Source organism: Sturnira hondurensis, unplaced genomic scaffold, assembly GCF_014824575.4.
Source record: "Sturnira hondurensis isolate 20B ecotype Veracruz unplaced genomic scaffold, ASM1482457v3 Scaffold0001872, whole genome shotgun sequence".
NCBI lineage: Eukaryota > Metazoa > Chordata > Mammalia > Chiroptera > Phyllostomidae > Sturnira > Sturnira hondurensis.
The window spans coordinates 38,881,575-38,903,614 of NW_028074503.1; the positions used below are offsets into that span (position 1 = coordinate 38,881,575).

The 22,040-nt window shown below is 46.0% G+C and overlaps 1 protein-coding gene across 1 annotated transcript in view; it reads left to right on the forward strand.

Moving 5' to 3' along the window:
* ZNF407 (zinc finger protein 407) overlaps positions 1-22,040 on the forward strand; it is a 302,977-nt gene that overhangs the window by 16,245 nt on the left and 264,692 nt on the right. The window contains exons 2-3 of the mRNA XM_037035872.1: positions 4,474-9,153; positions 14,810-14,924. Coding sequence (XP_036891767.1) covers positions 4,530-9,153; positions 14,810-14,924 — 4,739 coding nt within the window. The 5' untranslated portion in view covers positions 4,474-4,529. The remainder of the gene's footprint in view (positions 1-4,473; positions 9,154-14,809; positions 14,925-22,040) is intronic.

The window sequence follows — 22,040 nt, forward strand, 5'->3', positions numbered from 1 at the left end:
TTTGTCTCTAAACACATGAGTCGGGCATCACCATGAGAACATTTACGCCGAACAGACGTGATGCCCGCGCGTCTCCCTGAAGTCTGAGGTTGCGTGTTCTGTGCTTGCTGTGCCGAAGCCAGGCCTCCAGCCCAGCCTGCAGTGGTACGAGAGAGTGGGCCCGTTCGGCATCAGAAAGAAGAGGATTCACACCAGTCTAGATCAAGCATTAAGAGACATTGAATCCGACTTCTGCTGTGGCCATTTTCAAACACGAATAGTACAGACTTTGGAAGACCCTATAGACTCATATATCGAGTCCCTGTCCCTGTCACTCAGCTTTGGTCATTGTCAGCACTGAGCCTCACTGGCCCCTCTCCTGGTCTGCTTTGAAGTATATCTCAGAAATTCTTCATGTTGTCTAGGAGATGTCACAGTGAGGCATTCGCTTGTTCTAGCGCCTCGTGTTTGGAACTGCCTGGGCTCTTGGGACAGGAGGACGGGTACCCTGAGTGCAGGACAGGGAAAGTGAAGCAGACGCGTTGTTCAGGCGTTGGTCACCGGAACAGGAAGATGATTGACCTCATTGGAGCTTAAGACTTCTGCTTAACAAAAGACAGCAATAACAAAATCAAAGGGAGAAAGTGTTTGTAAAACAAATACCTGACAAAGGATCGTATCCAGAATATGTAAGCAACACCTCCAGCTCAATAAACAACCAATCACAAAGTGGGCAAAAGGCTGAAGCACTTCACAAAGCACAGGACGGAGCACTGGGCACCGTCACTGGTCATCAGGGAAATGCAGGGAAGCCACACTCCTCCACTGCAGTGACCACAGTCTGAAAGGCTGACAGCGTCCGAGGTGGGTGAGGATGTGGGCCACTCAGAGTTCTTGGCATTGCTGGTGGCTCTGGAAACAGTAGGGCCACTGTGTGCCACTTTGCAGCGGGGCCTGGTGGAGCTCACCAGATGCTCTGCCCGGTGACCCGGCAGCAGCCCCTGAGGCACTCGTACCCAGGAGAAGATGCGTGTTCTCAGAAGGACTCGTGCAGGGGCATGAGCAGCACGCGGCTCTGCCGCACGGGCCAGGAGAAGGGCGGCAGCTCGGATGTCTGTGGCCCACGCCATGGCCCAGCCACATGGCACACCGATGATGACGCAGCAGGGCCCGTGTGCTGAGCAGAAGCAGCCTGGCCCTCCTGCCCCCAAAGGCGCAGTGTCTGAGTCCGTCTCCACCGGCTTCTGTAGCAGGCGAGCTGACCTCCTGTGGAGGGTTCGGAGTGGGGCTGCCTCAAGAGGGGGTGCACTGAGGACTAAGAGTGAGGGCCGTGAGCCCATTTTTCCGGAAGATGGCAGTGCTCTCTGTCTTGATAGGGACACCCCCTTGGACCCCTCTGCAGACCTTCATGCTTTTCTTTCGGGCACTGTGCCCCTCCTCTCCCCTGCCCGGCCACCACTGGCTGCCCCTCTGCTCTGCTGGGAGGCCCCTCCGTGTGCTGTGGCCTGAGTCGCTTATCCAGGGAGACACCTCGCCCAGGTGCCCATGAGGCAGGTCTCACCTCTTGGGGACTGCTGCCCTCTGGTGCCCGAGGCAGAGAGGCCTGTGGTTTCCTACAGGTTCGTCTGTTTTTCTTTTCTAGGGGTCCCATGCGTGGGGAGTTCACTGGTCCCCATGACTCTGTGACCGTGAGGGCAGGGAGATCCTGGACGGACTGTGGATATTAAAGAAATACTGTTGTACCCTTGTACTGTAAGGCGTAAATTGTATGCTGTCTTTTGATGCGATTCCAGTATCTATAACCAAGAACGCTTGGTACACAGTGGCATTGAGTGAAATTTTTGGACCAGGCATGTGACTCATTCATTCACTCTTTCCCTCTTTTGCTCTCCCATTACAAATGTTGAATAACAAAACCAGTGCTTTCTCTAAAAGAGCATTTTCTAAAGGGTCCTTCGAAACACCAGTTTCTGGATTGTTTATAAACAAAGGGTTGTGTAATGAAATTAATTTGGGAAATACTTATGTACTGAGAAATACTGTGGTAAAGGGATTTTGTTCAAACCAGAGATTTCTAAACTTATTTGGCCAGGGATATCCCCCGCCCCCCCAAAAGAAAAAAACCAAACCAATCAAAACAGAACATCTCTTAACCTCTTATATGATTTATATTTTCTGGAATACATTCTGAAAAAAGTGACTATCTTATGTGTGTAATAAAAGTATGTGCATTTATCTTTTTCACTCTTTAATAAGAGCAACACAGTATCAAATGCAAGATGATTTTGTATTGTAGATTATATATGACAGGTTATATACTTTTAAGTAACTGTATTGAGATGTTTATCTACCATACGACCCACTCATTTAACCTACAGTGCAGTGGCCCTGGCTGGGGTGGCTCAGTGGGTTGGGTGTCATCCTGCAAACTGAAAGGTCACGGAGTCGCGTCCCAGTCAGGGTGCCTGTCCGGGTTTCAGGCTCGTTCAGCCCCCAGTTGTGCGAGAGGCAGCCAGTCGATGTTTCTCCCTCACATTGGTATTTTTCTTCTCTTTCTCCCTCCGTTCTCCTCCCTGAAGAATCAGTAAAAGAAAAAAAAAATGTAAAAACACCCCACTACAATTTAATGGGTTTACATATATTCACAGATATGTAAAACCATCACCACATGAATTTTGGGACAGTTTCATCATCTGAGAAAAGAAGCCCCATACCCTTCTGCTGTGCGCCCCCAGGGGAGCCAGCAACCTTCTCGTGTCTCTATAGATTTGCCTGTGCTGGACGTTTTCTGTAAGAAGCGTCTTATGTGGTCGTCTTTAACTGGCTCCTCTTCCTTAGCACAGTGATCTCAAGGCTCATCTATACTGTGGCGTGTATGGGCACTTTATTCTTTTGGTGGCTGAATACTATTCCGTTGTTTGGGTATCATATTCGGGTTATCCACTAATCTATTGATGAACATCTGGGTGGTTTCCACTTCCTGGCTGTTACGGGTAATACTGCCATGAACATCTGTGTGTAAGTTTCTGTGGGGACATAAGTTCCCATTCTCTTGGGTGTGTACGTAGGAGTGAAACCGATGGGCGCTCTGGTGACTCCTTGCTCAGCCGTCTGAGGAGCTGCTAGACATTTTTCCAAAGTGGCATCACCCTTTGACGTCCTCACCAGCACCGTGTGGGGGTTCCGATGGCTCCCCACTCTGGCTGGCCTTCATTGTCATCTGACTTTCTGGTTCCAGCCACGCTCACCAGTGCGGAGTGGTTCTGCGTCATGGTTTTCTTCACACTTCTCTAATGCTTACTGCATAGGTTGTGTTTTCATGGGCTTTCGGCCATTTGCGTATCTGGTTTAGAGAAAAGTATCTTCAGCTCCTTTGTTCATTTTAAAATTAGTTCGTCTTTTTATTATTGAATGGTAAGAGTTCTGTATATTTCTAGACTAAGTCATATATGATTTGTAAAGCTTTTTGCATTCTGTTCGTTGTCTTTTCATTTTCTTGGTAGTGGCCTTTCAAGCATAATGTCATTTGAAGTTTTTATTTTTAAAAGGTTCAATTTACCCAGTTTTTTCTTTTGTTGCTTATGCTTTGGGTGTGAGGTCTTATATGTGCTTGCCTGTCTCTGCTTTCAGTGCGGTCAAGGTGAGGGCCTCCATTTGGTTTCTTGTTGTTATGGGAAAAGTAACTGAGACAGTTATCATTGGCTTTGAGGTTATACTGTGTGACTAGTTTTTATTAGCATCCAATCAAATGGCATTTGGTTGAATATTCCAGTTGTGGTGTGAAGTAATCAGAAAGTGGTATGTTTTAATTGAATTAAATAGCATAATGAAAAATAAAATCAATGTAATTGATTTGAAAGCATTTTACTCAGTAAATTTTTCTCCCCCAAATTTACATCATTGCTCCTACTCTACCATGGACACTTCCCTTTGCCATTGACCTCAGACAACACAGAACGGCTGTTGGACGAGGAAACTGATGATGGACAAATGGAGTGCCTTAAATATATTTCTTTTACTCTGGGACCAACCAGGTCTCCCGCTGGGTAGGCCTCACGGGGAGACCCTGACGGCCTGACCAGCTTTGCAAAGGTTTTGCTGTGGTCTGCTTTACAGAGGGGGCTCACGGAAACATCATTTGAAAAGAGGGTTTCTCCGTTCAGGAGAAAAGAGCGGTAAATGCAAATGCATTGGTAATGGGAGTTGAAGTTTGGGAGTTCCCCTTGCACGCTGGATGGGAGAACCCTCTTTTCTATCAAAGATGCCATGGTACTGCTTTCTGGGTCACAGCATGGCTTTGTGCTGTTCCCCAGGTCCAGTTTCATAGCTTTCATAAAGGGTCGTGTGGCTGAGTTGCCTGCAGCAGAGAGGAAGTCTCACTGAGGCTAGTTTTGTGGTATCTGCATTCCAGTGTGTCGCCTCACGTTGACTTCTGGGTTGGCGTGCGTCTGTCTCTGTGCTCAGAGGTCTAACGCACGCTCGTTCTCTTCGCAGGTTCTGAGTGCTGTGCGAGCCACCTGCAACACGGGAGCAGCTGTGGCACTTCGTTCATGATGGATGCTGAAAAGAAACCAGAGAACGATGAGGATGAAGATGTGAACAAAGAAGCAGGAGACTCAAGAAAGACTTCATCCCGCGAGGCGGACTGTGGGCTTGTGTCTGATGGGACGACAGCCTCCTCTGAGAGCTCTATGAGCAAAAGAGCCTTTTCGGACTCCGCAGACGGGGTCGTTTCGGAGGAAGACGGAGACAGCCATGCTTCCAAACGAATGAAGTTAGGTGAGGCGGAACCCCTTAGACCTGAAGAGCAGGGCACTTGTGGGGGCTCAGAAGCGGGTGTCCCGTCGGGTGACACAGTGCAGGCGCCCGTCCCGAACGACCCCTTGGGGGGAGACGCAGGTGTCCCTGTGGCCGGCTCCCCTCTCTGCGGCTTCAGCACAGCGGACGCGGCCTCTCTGAGTGCAGCCTGTGGAGAGACGTCTGCGCGGGAAGTGCCTTCCCCGGGCCCAGAATCAGATGCTTCTCTCTCCACAGAAGAGACGGCCGGTGCTGGTGGTGCCGCTGGAGACGTCGATTCGGGGCCCAGGTGCCACTCGTGCGGTCGTTTGTGCTCTTCGTGCTCTGACCCGGAAACGCGCGCTGCGTGTCACGCGCCACCGCCTGAGGACGCTGCACACTGCCACTGTCACCACAGAGCGGAGGGCAGCGCGGCCCTGCCGGTGCATGGCACGCAGACATATGGGCCGCAGAAAAAAGTCTTCTCTTGTGATCTGTGCGGCTTTCAGGGTGTGGAAGAGAACCTTCTGAAGGCACACTGTCTCGGCAAAACGCACCTGCGGCGCCAGAAGCTTGCTGCTCGTGGAGGGTTTGTGCAGATCTTAACAAAACAGCCTTTTCCTAAGAAACCATGTACCATCGGAACGAAAAGTGTTCTCACAAGACCAAGAGCTTCTAGCCAAGCAGCAAAGAATAGTGATTCAAAAAGGCTAAGAGATGGAAGCAAATTTAAAGACCTCAGAGGAGGCGTTTCTAAACAGAGTGGAAGTAGCAGCGGCAAGCTTCTCTTTGAGATGAGGCCGTCCAGGAACACTTCGCTAGAAAGAGGAGAGATTGTTGAAGAACGCGTCACTTCCCTCAGTACAGCTCAAAGTCCTGAAAACCAGAGTAAGAAGTCAGAGGCCTTAGTAACCTCGCAGGGTCTCGTAGACAGGCTGGAATCTACCAGAAGGGCCTTACAAACAGCGCACGGCGTCAGCACAACCTCGAGGCCAAGACCTGAGCGGAGCGCTTTCACATCGGCTAATACCTTCCGACGACGAAGTGGCACATTCCCCTTAAAAGGCCAGGCCAAGAAAAGGTTTAATCTTCTAGGAATTAATAAAAAAGGCACCAGTGAGACTCTGAGGATATATATGAAACACTTCAGAACACAGATGAAGACAGGTGAGGCCGAATCCATGCCTAGACTTGTGGAAGTGAGCGACGGTGCCCGTGGTCCGAGCGAGACTTCCTCAGAAACCCAGGAGCCACAGCAGGACGAGAGAAACACCCGCCTCCTGTGTTCCTCGGGCCCTCCATCGGTGAGAGCGGCTTCCGACCTGCAGACCTTGTGTGCACGTACGGACTGTGGTCAGCTTGCTGTAGGTAGGACAGAGCTGGAAGTCCACGTGCAAAGGTGTCATGCAAGGGAGGCGAAACTGCCCTGCCAGACCCGTGACTTTCCCAGTGTGCCGAGGCGGGACACGGAGGAACACGTGCACAGTAGCCGGCTTCAGCCAGCTGCCTCTGCCCTCCGCTGTCAGTGCTGCTCCTTCGTCCCCTCAGATGAGACCTGTCTCAGAGACCACGCGAAGGACAAGCACAGCGCGGGTCTTTCTTGCTCTCCCAGTGATCTGTCCTCCTCGTCTGAGAAGGACGTGGAGGAACGCAAGACAGCGGAGAAGCATCTTGGCTTGTTGGGTCAACCAAAGACTTCACAGTCATTCGGCAGTGATTCCCTTTCACAGACTCTGAGTGCTTCAGAATCAGACAGCACAGAGGGGTCTATGAGCAGGTCAGGGAGCGCAGCGCAGGAAGAGCCGGCGAGGGCCCGGGCGAGCCCCGGGGGTGAAGTGCGGCACCCCAGTAAGCCGCAGTTCCAGTGCAAGAAGTGCTTCTATAAAACCAGGTCTTCCACGGTCCTCACGAGACACATAAAGCTCCGGCATGGTCAGGACTACCACTTCCTCTGTAAAGCGTGTAACCTCTACTCACTGAGCAAAGAAGGAATGGAGAAGCACATTAGGAGAAGCAAACATCTTGAAAATGCTAAGAAGAATAACATCGGGTTAAGCTTTGAAGAATGTATCGAAAGGGTCTGTATAGGTACCGGTGACAAAAAGGAAGAGTTTACCGTTTCTGGGGGCGGAAGGGCGGAAGGCCACGTGGACGGCGCGCAGTTGCAGGAGCATTCCTCGTTGGAGACGAGCACACCCACTGCCCAGGCAGAGTCACAGTCTGCTGTGGTCACCAAAGACGACGAGGCTTTGACCGCTGCTCCCAAGAGAGGGAGACCGAAAGGTAGCATCTCGAGAACGTGTTCCCACTGTGGCCTTTTGGCCTCTAGCATCACAAACCTGACCGTTCACATTAGACGAAAGCACAGTCACCAGTACAGTTACTTGTGCAAAGTGTGTAAGTATTACACTGTAACTAAGGGCGATATGGAACGCCACTGTGCCACCAAGAAACATAAAGGGCGTGTAGAATCAGAAGCAAATGGAAAACGAAGTTCAGACATCGTTATTGGCCCCGAAGGCGGTGACCTCGAAGCCCGTAGCAGGAACACCGGTTCGGACGGACACGCTAGTAAGTCAGCTGCGCCAGAGCCCTCCCCTTCCGAGAAGCCAGGGCAAGAGCATGGCGATCCGATGGAAGCTGGAGTCGAAAATGCACCTCCTTCCCTAGGTGGGGAAGCTGGTGGTCACCTTGCTGATGAGAAGGGGCAAGCATCTCTAGAGCCAGAGGCCCTGGGGCAGCAGGGGGAGGCGTGCTCCCAGAGAGACGCCACGGGCACCGGCGATAACAAACGTGTGCACTGGGAGTTTAGCGCTCACTCTCCTGCTCCTCTGGAACTGCACGTGAAACGGAAGCACACGAAAGAGTTCGCGTTTTATTGCAGGGCATGTGGTTACTATGCTGTGACCCAGCGGGAGATGACCAGGCATGCCGCAACCGAAAAGCACAAGACGAAAAGGCAGTTGTACCTGAACTCTTCTGATGTAGGAGCCAGGTCCTCAGAAGTGTCCAAAAACATCACTGTGCCGGAGGAGCAGCATCAGCAAAATTCTGCAGAATTTCAAATAATTTCAGATCAACCACTTGAAACTCTGAAATCAAGAAACGCTGCTGATTGTTCTATTTTAGATGAGAATCCTAATGTAGATGTGCCGAAAGTGCTCTGTGTTCCCGGCTCTGTGGAAGTTGAGACTGAAGAAGAACCTGATGTCGGTGGAGATGAGACTTTCCGAGAGCCCCTTGCCAAGGACAGAGTTAGGGGCCCGGAGCAGATGGTGCCCCTTAACATCTCTAATCATGGCTCCCCAAGCAGATTTCAAGACAGAAATTCGGGAGGCTCAGCTTTGAATTATGAGACAGCGAGGAACAACCACAGAAGATTGAGTGACGTTGGGGACGAAAGTGCACCTTGTGAGAGCGATGGTGGGAATGGAGGAGACAAGGCAGGCGGCACCTTCAGCAAACACGGGTGTCCCAGGGCTCTGGGTGGAGCCCGGGCAGCTGACAGCGCTGTTCCTGTTGTATTGAGAATGACGGACGGACAGCTAAAGCAGGACAGCCCTGGTCAGGACAGAGTTGGCCACGTGCAGAGCTCGGTGGATTTGACAGCTGTGCAAATGGAAAGTCAGGACATCCTGATGCATTCTCAACAAGGAACTGAGATTGTCCTGGAGGAGGATGGCCCAGCTTCTGACAGCACCATTGAAAGTAACGGTGTTTATGAAACTGTCATCAGTATTGACGATAAAGGACAGGCCACGTACAGTTTTGGCCGGTTTGATTCTTCCATAATAAGAATAAAGGACCCGGAAGATGGTGAGCTGATAGACCCATCCGAAGACGGTCTGGTAGCAGCAGAAGGGAGAGTCAGCGCGTCGCCCTTAAAAGACTGTGCTCCAGGTGCAAAAAAGAAGAAGTGTGAAGGCAGCTCCTTCGGTGAGTCCACGCGCATCCGCTGTGATGACTGCGGCTTCTTAGCAGACGGGTTGAGTGGCCTGAATGTCCACATAGCCATGAAGCACCCCACGAAGGAGAAGCACTTCCACTGTCTGCTGTGCGGAAAGTCGTTCTACACGGAGAGCAACCTGCACCAGCACTTGGCCAGCGCCGGGCACCTGAGAAACGAGCAGGCCAGCGTGGAAGAGCTCCCGGAGGGCGGGGCCACCTTCAAGTGTGTCAAGTGCACGGAGCCCTTCGATTCGGAGCAGAGCTTGTTCCTGCACATTAAGGGGCAGCACGAGGAGCTGCTCCGGGAGGTGAACAAGTACATCGTGGAGGACACGGAGCAGATCAACCGCGAGCGGGAGGAGAACCAGGGCAACGTCTGCAAGTACTGCGGCAAGATGTGTCGCAGCAGCAACTCCATGGCCTTCCTGGCACACATCCGCACGCACACAGGTATGTGAGCCGCAGCCGCATGCTCCTGCTTTGCTGTGATGTGCACGTGCAGGGTGAAATCCAGACACCCCTCCCAGCAGAGGTGCCGTCCTCACCGCGCTTGTTGCCGGCCTTCCCTGGTGCTCTGCGGGGGGTGCCCGGGGCGGCTGCCGTGTGTCACTGTTGACACGTAACATCTCTCAGGGCAGTGGAGCCTTGCTGGTCCCAAAGACGGGCTGTTTCACTAGCTCCTGCCCATGTTAGCAGGGTCTTCTACCCCCTCTGGTGCTTTTGGTACCGTCCTGTCTTTTAGAGCTTTTCAGGTGCTCAGAGTCCCAACCCTTTGGTTCTCCCAGGTGTCTATCAAGTGACACTTTGCATTTCAGAGGATGTATTAAATGGCTTTTGAGGAATGAGGTAATAAAAATTTTCCTACAACTTTGGGGCTTTAAAAACATTCATTGCCAGATAGTTTATGTACAAAAGTGTCACCCCCAGGCCACAGTGTTCCACTCTCAGGCATGGAGAGCAGTCAGTGTGTTCTGGGTTTGGTTTTCATGGAGACGGGGCCTGGTCGAGTTTCTGGGCTCTGCACATGCAGTGTTCCCTCTTCATGTTTAATTTTAGGTAGAAATTTTTTTAAAAACTTTATTTTTGCTGGGAAATGTATAAGCCACTCTTCTAAATTTATGTAAAAATTCACTGTTTCTGTAAACCTGCCATGCATTCTTTATTTTAAACAGACATCTTTTCTAAATCACTGTGCTCTGCTTAGACAGGTTCTGTCTCCATGGTTGAATTCATAAGTGGATTTGAATAATAAATTCACATTTTAATGAACATATTTTCATTAAAACTGTAAGGTTTATTTTACTGTACTTTAAAATAATGGCTTATTATTAAAGATATACTTTAAAATCATGCAGTTTTTGAAACTTTTTCATCGTCACAAGGAAGAAGGCAAAAGAGGATGAAACATTAGTAATAGTTTAGGATGATTAAAGATAGACAGAAGTTTTACACTGGTGAAGGTAGCAGGGAACCCTGCATCAGATTAATCCAGGAAGACACCAGTTCTGTGCTCTCGTTCCCAACGCTTCCCGGTGCAGTGGGGCCCTGCTGGCTGTTTGCCGGTGCCGTGAGCGTCTGCTGGTGCCGTGAGCGTCTGCTGGTGCTCTGTTGCAGCTTTACTGTCTGAGACAGCGGGTTTTAGAGATGGGGCGTGTTCACATGTGCAGAAAATACGTATTTTCATAATATGCCCTCTTAAGGCAGATACAACTGAGTAGAACTAAGAGGAAGATGCTAATGGAGCTCTTTTTAGAATTCTTTATGCAACTGTCTGGTCAAGACATGTTGCTTATAATTGATGTGTCCATTACTTGAATTCTCTTGTAATTATAGTCAATAAGTCTTGTAAATGTGTTAAAGCTCACTAAAAGCATACAAATTCAAGAACAGAGTAAGGCTAATAATTTAAAATAATCAATGTGGGCATTTCAGCACTTAATTTCCCTTGTGTGTTGATAGCTGATCATTCTTAATCCATTAAGATTTATTTAGTCGTTTACAATGCAAAATAGGCTTGCACTGGTCACTTGTGCCATTTGAAAATGTCCACCAGGTTAAGTGCAGAATGTAGTCCATTAGTCTTCCTTGACTATATGTATTAATTGCATTTAAAATCAAGTTAATGTGGATGTGAAAGTGAAGTAACTATCAATATGTGACAAAGTAACCCTACTTATATAAGTTACATCATTGATTGTAACATTTAGTAAAAGTTAGCGTACTTTTTAACATGCCGTGTTGGGCTTATCAGCAAGCTCATTTTGCTGTGTTCTGAAGCCCCACAATGCCAGTCTGCCGTTCCAGTCTCGAAAGTCATTTTTCTGGGGCAGTTGCCCTCCAGGTTGTCACTCCAAGTTTGTTTCTTGGCGCATCTTAGGATGAATTGCTTTCCTGATACGTCGCTTCTGTCCATGAAATAGTGATGCAGGGACTGTTATTAATGGTTAACTGGAAAAGGGCTTACTCTTCCAATCCCTGTTTTCATACTTTGTGATTTACTATATGTTTTATGTAACCTTTTCTTCCCATCCTTAGAACCGTGAAAGCTGCACTGTAAGAAATAAATGAGTTTTGGTCATCAAGAATTGCAGGGAAAAAGCATCTGCGAGTGTCCTGCTGTGTGTGTCACTGGTGGGAGCAGACAGTGTAGGTCCCCTTTCCCTCCATTCACGCAGAATGAGGACCCTGTGCCTCTCCCCCGAGGGGTTCTGTCGGCTAGAGCTTTGATTCCGTGGAGCGTGGGAGATGCCTCCGGGCTAGAAGACCATCTGAAGCCCTTCATTTCGTGTTCAGAGCTCACTGGTCATTGGTGCTGTTTGACAGTGTTCGTGTGCAGGAGAGTGAGTTGAGTTACTTCACTGAAAAACTCCCCGGTTAGGGCTGCTGGTGTTTGTAACTGACTCTTTGCCAGTTTTTAGAAGCCAGATCAGCTTGAGAAGAGATGGCTTAGGAGAGTCAGTCTGTAGCCTGTGAGCAGAGTGAGAATGCGGGCTTTACTTTGCCCTGCACGTAGTTGGCTCTTGTTGCTGCTTCATCCCTGTGCCCAAACATGATGGGCTGTCAGTGCTGTTTGTTGGATGAATGAATGAGTGAATGAAGTGTCAGTGTTTAAGGAGGATTATGTTGGGTTGGTCCAAAAGTCCGTTGCATTTTTCCGTAAAATAAAAGACACATTTTTCATTTTCATCAATAACTTTATTGAGTTAGGTATTTTATGTTGGCTCTCTCCAGGTATGACTGGCTTTTCTAGTGGGTGCAAGCCAGGGGTGCTGCTAAACATTTCCAGTGCATCAGGCAGCCCCACAGCAAAGAATGATTTGGCCAGAATGACCATAGTATCAAGAAACTTTGCAAACCAGTTTTGACACAGTCAGTTACAGTACCTTCTCCGTACCCTGCACAAACCTTTTTTATGGCATTTCCATTGTGTTCATACCTTTCTTGAAACAATAAAACATGGCAAAAACGTTAAGTATCTTCTTTGATCTTCAATATTAAAATGGCTGCACAAAAATTCACGACTTTTGATAAGTTTTTTTAAATGCATGGTGATCTGACAGCTGTCAGGTACACTAACTAACAAAACTGTTTCAGATGAAGTGAAAGATAACTAAGCGCTACTAGAGCTGTCCCACAGGGAAAACCAAACCAACTCTTTAGCCAACCCAGTAGAATTCAGGCTGTGGTTGGCAGGCATTAGGTGATGGGCTAGATACCTCTGGCTTTATCCTTTAGGACCTTAAGTTTCGATAGTTTTTTGATGTGAACATCACATCCACTTTCACGTGACAGGCAGCAGTGACTGCGCAGGCAGGTCCGAGCGAAGGCTTTGTTTTTAAAGCTTCGGGGTCTTGGTGACGTCAGGAGCCAGAAAGCTCGAGAGCCTCTTTCTTTTCCCTTTCGAAACACCTCCCAGTCCAGATGAGAAGGAAACACACCTGCTGAGGACCCTGCTGTCCCGAGCAACAGAACTGTGTAAGACAATGTTGACCGTTTATCGTAATCACAGTGCCCCTTAAAAACACATTTAGAATTATGTGGTTTTATAAAATGTGCCTTATAAACGTGATGCTTGCTTAACAAGCTTGAAAATGGAAACTGTGTTAGGAAGAAGGGGGCATGTATGTATTTATGTATATTTACACGGAAAAGTGTCCCCTCTGGTCCCCTTGTGTTGGAATGTTCATGGCACAGAAAGGAGCCGGGAACGCAGTCTGCTCTGGGTCCTGGGGCCTTTGACGGGGCTGCAGGAAAGCTGACAACTCGATAGCTCACGCCCGTGCCATCAGCACCCTGGCAGTGACCCCTGGGACCTGAGGAGCCGCCTGGGCCACCGAGGACACAAGGGCTGCTGCCTGGTCCCTGGGGGCCCATGTGCTCGCACAGCGCCCGGGCAGGCCAGGTAAGGCCCTCAGTCTGCCAGACAGGTGTTCTAAGTCCTGGCACCAGAGGGTGCTCCCAGAGCTGAGAGAGCTTGATCTTCTTTGTCTGCAGTCCTGGTGTTGCCATTACTTGATAATGTCCTAATTACCTTATTGTCCTGAATGCATTTTAATTCAGAGTAGGACTACACCGGTTCTCCTCACTCCCATCTTCTGTAAGCCCCTTTGTAGAGGTCTCTGTGGAGATGAAGTGTTTCAAAGTGGTGATAGGCTTCGTTTTACCAGAATCATTTAGATAAACTGTAGTTTCTAATGTGATGGATAGAATGTGATTGCTGTGAGCTGCAGTCTCAACCTACTTTTGACATTCAGGCATAAAGCTGACTAGATATAACCATTCGGGTGCTAAATATATTTTACATCTACTCCTAACAGAGATGGAAGTATTAAGAGATCTGGCTTCATTGTCATTGAACTGTGAAATATTCAACCTTGTCTGCCCGTGCTTAGTACTGTTGACTTTTTTATTTCTGTTAGAAGATTAAAATTAAATGCTTCACTTTTTTTGTCAGCTTTTGGGAATTAAATTGAAATTTAAGACTCTAAAATTTTTTACTGAGTGCTTCAATTTCAACAAAGTATTCTTGGAGGATTTTTTTCCAAGGGCACACAGCACAGAGGTTCATTGATCAAATGTGATTTATTGCAATTTTTTTTGTTTGAGCTCTTTTTGTATATTTATTCAAGTTCACATATTTCATATTCTGTCTGTGTTAGAAGAGGTATTTCACCAAATAGGGACTGAACATGATACGAAAAATCTGGAAACATATTGTGCTGACTGCAAGCTGTGATTTTTGTGATTTTGACTGACTTGGAGATGTAGTGGTTAGAAAATCAGAAGCTGGTGTGTACATGTTGCGCCTTCCGAAGTGCAGCTTCTCACGAATGTGTGTGCTGGTGATCCGGTAGCTGTTACTCCAGGTTACTCTTACTGATGTTAAGTTTGTTGACTCTGAAGTAATTTTGGTTTCTCAGTGAGTATAGATTAATTTTATTTCTTTAGGAAATAACCAAATGTTAGTACTTCTGGTACGGAGAATCAGCAGATTTTTTGACTATAAAATGACCGTAAAAACAAGTACTTTACGCACTGTACATATTTTTATATTGTACACTGTTAAAATAGTAGCGTAGCGAATCATTTGGAATAAATGTCAAAAATGTAAAATCCTGTTATTAATGTTAATAAATTTTAAGCTGCAGAAATATGAAGAAATGAGGAGGTGGCCACTAAGAAGTTTATTTATTTGATGATAGATACACGTAGAAAATATCAGCTACCCTGTGTGCATTTATGTTTTTAAAGTGTTCCACTTTGAAATGTGGAGTGCCTGTAAAAGAAATTTTTGTGAATTTTAAGGAAAATATTTAAAATTATTTAGCTCATCTCATCTACTTAGTACTGCTCAGCTGTATCACCATTGATTTTAAATCTTAGAAATGCGATTGAAAGTTAGGAGCACTCACTGAAACAGAATCTTTTTGGTGGAATAATTATGGAATGCAGGTCTTTTCAAGTTAGAAAGGAATCCAAGTGTTTCATTTTGGGCACAGGAATTTGTAATTAGATTAAAAGTATGACTTAGGAACTAAGCCTCTTCTTAAACTATGGGTACTGTGTTATTCAAATTCAAATCGTGTTTTGTGTTAAATCTACTTAGGATCGAAACCGTTCAAGTGCAAGATCTGCCGTTTTGCAACAGCTCAGCTCGGCGATGCCAGAAACCACGTCAAAAGGCACCTTGGGATGAGGGAGTACAAGTGTCATGTGTGTGGGTGAGTGAATTGAAGCCGTCCCCGCCGCGCGAGCCAGGAAGCATGTGCAGGGTATCCATTGTTTCAGAATTCAAAACGGGTAGGAGGAAGATGGGCCAAAATTATGCATGCGGAGCCCCCTTCCCATTGTGATGGTAAATTCCTTAACTACAGTTATGACACTCTCCCCCACTTCTCATCCTGTGCTGAAGATGAGCAATTTTATGGGCTACAAGGTCAATTTGAACCTGTAATCTGTAAATTGACTAAATTATAGGATGTTCATTCACATTGCCAGAGAGAACTGGAAATTCCATTTACAGACATAAAAAATACATAATGTAGCTTTAGGAGTGTATATGTATGTTTTTTTCCCTTTTGCTGCTTTAATTGTCATCACATTAATGGTCTCTGGATCCACTGGACGTATTCTGTAAGGAAAAAAGGAGAAAAAGATTTAATTTCAGGCAGCTGCTTACTGATTATTGCAGGGATGAAGCTTGTAAAAATGCAGTGTAGAATGTATGTTTTGTGTAACTTTGTTTCAGAACTTGTTTTCCTTTTTTAGTTAATGGCTCTTTCCTCTAGGGGATCATTCACAATCTTTAATTGTCACTCAAATGTGCTGCATTAAATAGGAAGTACTGAGATGTCTTAAAAGGTTTTAAAACGCCATGACATCTATGGTATATCATAGGACATTCAGAGCCGAATCTTAATATTCTACTTCTGATAAAAATATATTTTAATGTTTTCATGCTATAGGAAGTAACTAATATGTGCAGCACATAAGAACACTGTATGTGAAACCCGAGAAACCAGCAGTTCTCGTGGCTAATTCACAGAATACTTTAGGTTCAATGAAATTGCGCAGTGTGCTCATGGTATATTAGGTTTATTTTTTTTATTAGATGGTGTCTCTGCGCGGCACTGCCATGTAAATAGAAATATCTTTTATGTCAGAAACACCTTCTGGTTTTTGTTGGACGGTACACTTCCTCCCAGGATGCGATGGTGTTTTTTGACCCTTAAAGAGTTTTACAAATAACTTTGCAAACAGTTTTATCAGCCCCAGTCTGTGATTTATTCATTGGCAGACTTGATGGTTCAGTGACTTGCAGCTGAAGGAAATAAAGACGAAACTTGGCCCTAGAGCCCCTGAGGGTCAGTGGGAGAAGGGGTCTCCTTGCCCCTGAGGGTCAGTGGGAGAAGGGGTCTCCTTGCCGCTGATTTTAGCTGCCAGGGCTGAGTGCCAAGTGGTCCGTTTTAATTGCTCTGGGTCTTGGAATTTAAAAAGATACACCATTTACTGTTTTTACCATATGAGTTATAGGAAAGAGAAAGGCCCTGGCTTCAGTGGAAATTTGCCATTAGATGACAATAAGCAGTTTATTCCTCCTGTCTGTGAAATGAACAATTTTTGCATATTTGGTTATTAGAATTCCATTTCCATTCATTTTGTGAGGGGTACCCAGACACTGGAAAGGGAAAGAAGAAACGCTTTCAGAGAACAGTTTCTGACATGTGCAGGACCAGAAACAATATGTGATTGACTGGCTTTGATTGTGTAATTTGAACAATGCACACTTTGCTTAGCCGAGTGCTTACCACGTACCACTGAGACGTTGCATTAGTGGTTTCTGTTTGACTCCCAAGTGAAGCACCGCAGATGCACGGAGACACATTGAGTTTGGAACTGCTGTTACAGAGGTCTGCGTGCATGTGTGTGCCTAGGAAAAGCTCCTAGATTCCAGAATTGTATCTCTTAGAATCATGGGCATCATCACTTTTTTGACTACAAAATGATAGATCTCTTAACTTTTTAAAAATGAAATTTGATTTAAAAGTCACACAACAGTAATTTTTACAGGGTAAATGTTTTCACAGTGCAGCTAAATGTTCTGAGGAATTGCAGCACACTGAATAGAACACGCCTCTTGATCGATGTGGGTGAACTAGAACCCTAGGGAGTTAGAGACCCTTCAGTGTTACAGAGAAAGTGCCGTAGGTGGTACCTGGGTTTCCAGGGGGTAGGGCAGTGTGCAGGTGGAGCATTAAAGGAAAGACAGTGAAACGTGCGCGGAGTGGCTCTCATGTTGGAGGCGGGAGGGAGCACTGGTACAGTGGCATCGCTGACAACGTCAGTTCATCGTCATTGCTGGCTGAACAGTCGTGGAGGTGCTCAGTGGGCCTGTTAGTTCCTGAACATAAGCAGCGCATGCTGCATTTCTTCATTAGCTTTAATTGCTATAGATTTTACTTTCTAAAAAAGCACACTTTCAAAGGTGAACTGACCTTTCAGGAACATTAACACTCAGTTTTGTCACGAACAGAAGGGCTTGCACTGTTTTCTTTTCTGCAGTAGTTAGTCTCTCAGTCTCTGTCTTTCAGAACTTTATCGATAGCCTCTTCATTGTTTGAGGTGTAAGAATTGCGCTGTTTTTCAAATAGTTGTGATTGCATAATAATACATAAAAATAGTGGGGCAGGCACATTTTAAGAATGAAATGCTTACAATATTCTACTATATTTTTTAGTAACCACTGCTTTTCTTGTGAAAAAAACAAACAAACCCTAATACTTTGTGGTGAAATTGGAGGCAACAACAAAGAGTGCATTTTGTTGACTTGAGGCCAACACTGGTGTTTCAGGTCACTTGTGATTGCCTTGCTCTCGTGTCTCGTGTGTCTCTGTGCGAAGACTGCAGGTGCCTGTCAGATGTACAGCTGCCGCTCTCCCCTGAGGCTGCTCGGGGGGTCGTGCACTTGCTGCTCCCGTAACAAAAGCTGTCTTTCGAACTTTTATTTCAGGTTTTGAACCTATAGTGATTTTCTTTGAATCTTGAAGTGGAATTCTTAGATAATTTTTCTCCTATCAGCATATCTTAGTTAGGGCACATTGTGGATTTAAGCTAGTTTGACAAGAGAAGCTGAATGTCTTCGATGTGTAGTTCCTACGAGGCAGCCAGATCCGGAGTTCAGGATGGCAGTTTTGTTTGTCCAGGTTTGCGTGTCACGGCATGGTCAAAGTCTCAGAAACGGATTGCTTCGCACTTCCTGTTGTAAGGACGTGTGATGCATAACTTCATTCACAAGCCCTTAATTTTACTTTCACTTTTAGAAGGAGCAGTTTTTGAACAGCACAGTTTCTTAATCTTACATCTGAGGGAGTGGGGAGAAAATAACAAAGAATGGAAAGCATTCCTAGATACAAGTTAATAATTTTGTGTGGGATGTATATTTAGAAACAGGTTAAATTCATTTTCACCAAGTCCATGATCTTTGCCTTTGTTTTTTTCGGTAGTCAAGACCTTGAAAAATCATTGGCTCCCAAAAACTCATTATAGATAAGTTTTGTTAAATTTGTTTAAATTTATTTAATACTATCTGTGTATGCATAATAGTATACATATAATAGCCCTAATAAACAGTTTTTATACATTGTTCTGGTTTAGTGTACACCTTATTATATTGATTTTTTTGTTGATCTCTGTACTTTCATGAGATTGTTTATCTCATGTTTATTTTCCCCGCTGTACAGACCGTGACCTTGAGGTTAAACGTGTTTTTAGAGAGGGACTTAGTTATGCAGCAGTAATGGTCGTCCACGTCTGCCTTCCTGTTCACTGACCTACCCCCTGGTTTCTGTGTGCTCCTGACACCTGTTGTTGGGGCTGCTCCTGCCTCGCTTTGCTCGGTCTCCCTGGCTGCCTGGCTCCCGGCAGTCCCCGGCTGCTCGTTTTCTGGCTTGGCTCAGATTTATGCGCTTTGAAAACATTGCTTGTGCAGTGATTTACTTTAATATTCTGTTATTCAGTCTCTCTTATTTGTATCTCTGTGTTTCACTTTTCTCATATTAGACTTGTTTTAAATAATTTTATTATTTTTCCCAGTTCTTTATGTGTTGATCATTTATTTAACTTGAGTGGTTAAAAATTAAACATGTTGGTATAACTGAAAGAAGTGCCTCAAGAAGGGAAGATTTTATTATCTTTTCAGTAGGATGAAAGGAGTAAAATTGATCAACCTGAGTTACTGGTTTATTTTTCCATTACTAGTTACTAAAAAATAGGAGTTAGTAGAAAACTATTAAGTAGCCTGTGATTTTAATAAACCTAGGAAATACACCTAACTTTGTGTGCATTATTCACAAGGACTCTCGTATGCATGGCTTAGGGATTATGTTCCTTTCCTATGTCTAGTCTTCAGTCTTGTGCATAAAGTTAAATAGTTGAGTAGAATTTATGTAATCAGGAGAGAATAAGGACATTTTCTAAATCTGTCACCTCCAGGTTCATGAAGAGATTCTAGACGTTTTCTATTGTGTATTAATATGCCTATGAATTGTTTATTCTCAGCTTGTTTAAGAAACCTGAAATAGAAAGTTACTAATGCAGTAAAACTCTCTATTTTTTTGCATGTGTGGCATTACCTAGTTTTTGTGCATTAGAGGGGATCTCTATGTAGATGATTATAATGTCACTTTCTGACCTTTGCAGCTTGAATAATTGTAAATCATTGCTTCATAACGTGTCAGAGAATGTCTGTACTAGGCAATTAAATGGCAGAATATAATAGACCAAATTATTGCCTGTCATGTTTTCAACAACACAGTTAGTATTTGAGTTACACTTAATCATTACGTGCATTAGCAACTTCATTGGAATCCAGCTTCAGGCTGAGCGTGAAACGCATCACATTATTTAAACCTCTAATGGTGCCAGTCATTTATTTGTGTTGAAGTGTACAACACGCAGAGTTTCATAAAGCAGGGAACACTTGAGAGCTCAATTTATCCAAATCAAAGTCTAAATGCAGATAAACACAAGTGGCAAAAATTAGTAATTTTTATAGGCTGGAAATATTTAAAAATACATGGTTGTGGGTAATTGTAGGCAGCAGGAATAAATTAAAATCACTATTTTTAGTCTGCTCTGAGAACTAAAGCTGTGTATACCTAAATCATTAAAAGCACCATGGAATTGCGTTTTTAGCTGAACAATTAATTAACACCCATCATATCTACAGATGTATCCAAATAAAATAAGTATTTGGTTCAGCTGGTTGTTTTGGTTAAAGAGATATAGATAGAAAAGCTGTGTTTTATATTGTGGCATGAATTATACCAATATGAAGCACAGCATCTCTCATTTTTATAAAACATCTGAATTAACATTAAAAGTACGCTTTTAATAAGAGTGTACTACATATGTTATCTATATAATATTTTAATGCTCTTTGTTTAATGATATATTTTTGTGTTTAGTTCAAAATTTTTAAAATGCCACATAATGATTACTGCTGTCTTCCTTCCTGTCAGGGAGGAATACAAAATTAGCAAAACAAACAAAGTAATTGTTGGTTTATTCCTCTACTGTTAAAGTCCTTGAAATACAGTTCAGTGAGTGGAGGTTGGTTTATGTTTTTACATACAGATCACTTTGTGATTTGAAAATCTAGGAGCTGTCTTAGCTACAGTGTTAAAGTGGAGAACATGGTCAGTTGTGGTTCCCGGCTGTTTCCCAGTGGACGGTGGTGTGTGTCTGGGAGAGGGCTGGGGTCAGTGTAGGCCAATGGGGAAGAGACAGAAGGACGTTTGCCCCAGCCTGTCCGGCGGGCAAAAGGAGGCAGCTTCCCCGCCACGGTGGCGCCCTGTCCTTGTGGCAGCGCTTCCGCGAATTCTTGCTGGGGGAAGTGGGTTATAGGTTCATCCCAAGGCAGTGAGTACGGCCGACCTGCAGCCCAGCAGAAACTAGATACACACGGTCACTCCTTGGTGTTGTAGTTGAGAACATTGGCCTCTCCACCATCTTTCCATCTCAGCGGCTTCAGGCATTTTTGCTTTACTTGTAAGATGGTTTCGCAGTGACTTTGACATTGTATTGTGGCCTCTCAGGACTCTCTAGCCCTGCCAGTCCCTGCAGCGGAGTGCAGGCGGGTAGCCACTCTCCTGCTTTCCTTTGCCTGTTGTGTGATTTTTAAAAAATTGCTGGCCTGTCTTCCCTTTCCTCCTTCCTCTTTCTTCCTCTGTTTGTGCGGGCCCTCTGCTCTCCGGAGGACGGTAGAGTGACAGGAGGTGCTGCAAGTGCAGGAAGGGGGGTGCGTTACCACGGACTCACGTAGTCATGCCTTTGCTGTCTGGCAGATTCTCCAGAGACCCTCTGCGGCCCAGTGCCCAGGTGATGCAAGGGCCCTGTGGTCACATGCTCCATGTGGGGGAGGCGGACATCAAAGGCACAGACCCCAGGAGCAGAAGTGGGGGTGGTGGTCTGGGGCTCCTTGTCTGCTCAGGAGCGCTGGGAAAGGCTCACGGAGGGGTCATGATTGAGTTGGGCTGTGAAGGATGAGGAGACATTCGCAAGGCAGGTTCGGGCATTTGTAATAGAGGGAACCAAAGAGCAAGAGTAGTGAAGTATGGGACGGCCTGGCACATCAAGAACACTGCAGGAGGTTCCCGGAGTGGAATTGGCTGAAGGGGGTGAAGTGCAAGATTTACAAAACATTGCAGAAGCTCCCATGAGCATCAGTGCCTGCCAGTGCCGGTAGTCTTCAGGGTCACGGAGGTCAGAGACACACCCATGCAGGTGGGTGGAGAAAGCTCGGGCAAAGATATGTCCGAGTCTTGTTGGCCGATTCAGAAAAGATTCCGGCAGATCTGTAGTGTTTGCTGTGAGGGCTAGTGGACGAGGAGGATCTCCAGGGCTGTGCATTCCAGGCAGGCTTCGGAGGCACTCAGCCGGGATGGTGGTGTGTTCTGGATGGGCCAGAGGCCAGGCTATGGGCCGGAGGCCAGGAGCTGCGTGCTGGCCTCGCCTCTGCTTTCCGCAGATTCTTTTTCACCGGTCCGACTTCCGGCCAGTTTTCTGGACTCTGGGTAGTCAGGGAAGGGAGGAAATAGAGAGTCTGGTGGGAAGGGCATTCCTACTTCAAAACTGAGGGGCATGGGAATTGGCTGTGGGAGATATTTTGTAGAGAATGTCACTGCTTGCCGTTTTAATTGGGGCTGTTATTGATCGTGGGTAATTGTAATGAACACAGGTTGACACTGGTTCCGTGTATGCTGGTGCAGCCTAGTTCCAAGTGATAATTACAGGGACACACAGTTACTGGCTGTGCTGCTGGCATCCGCCTGGGCCTG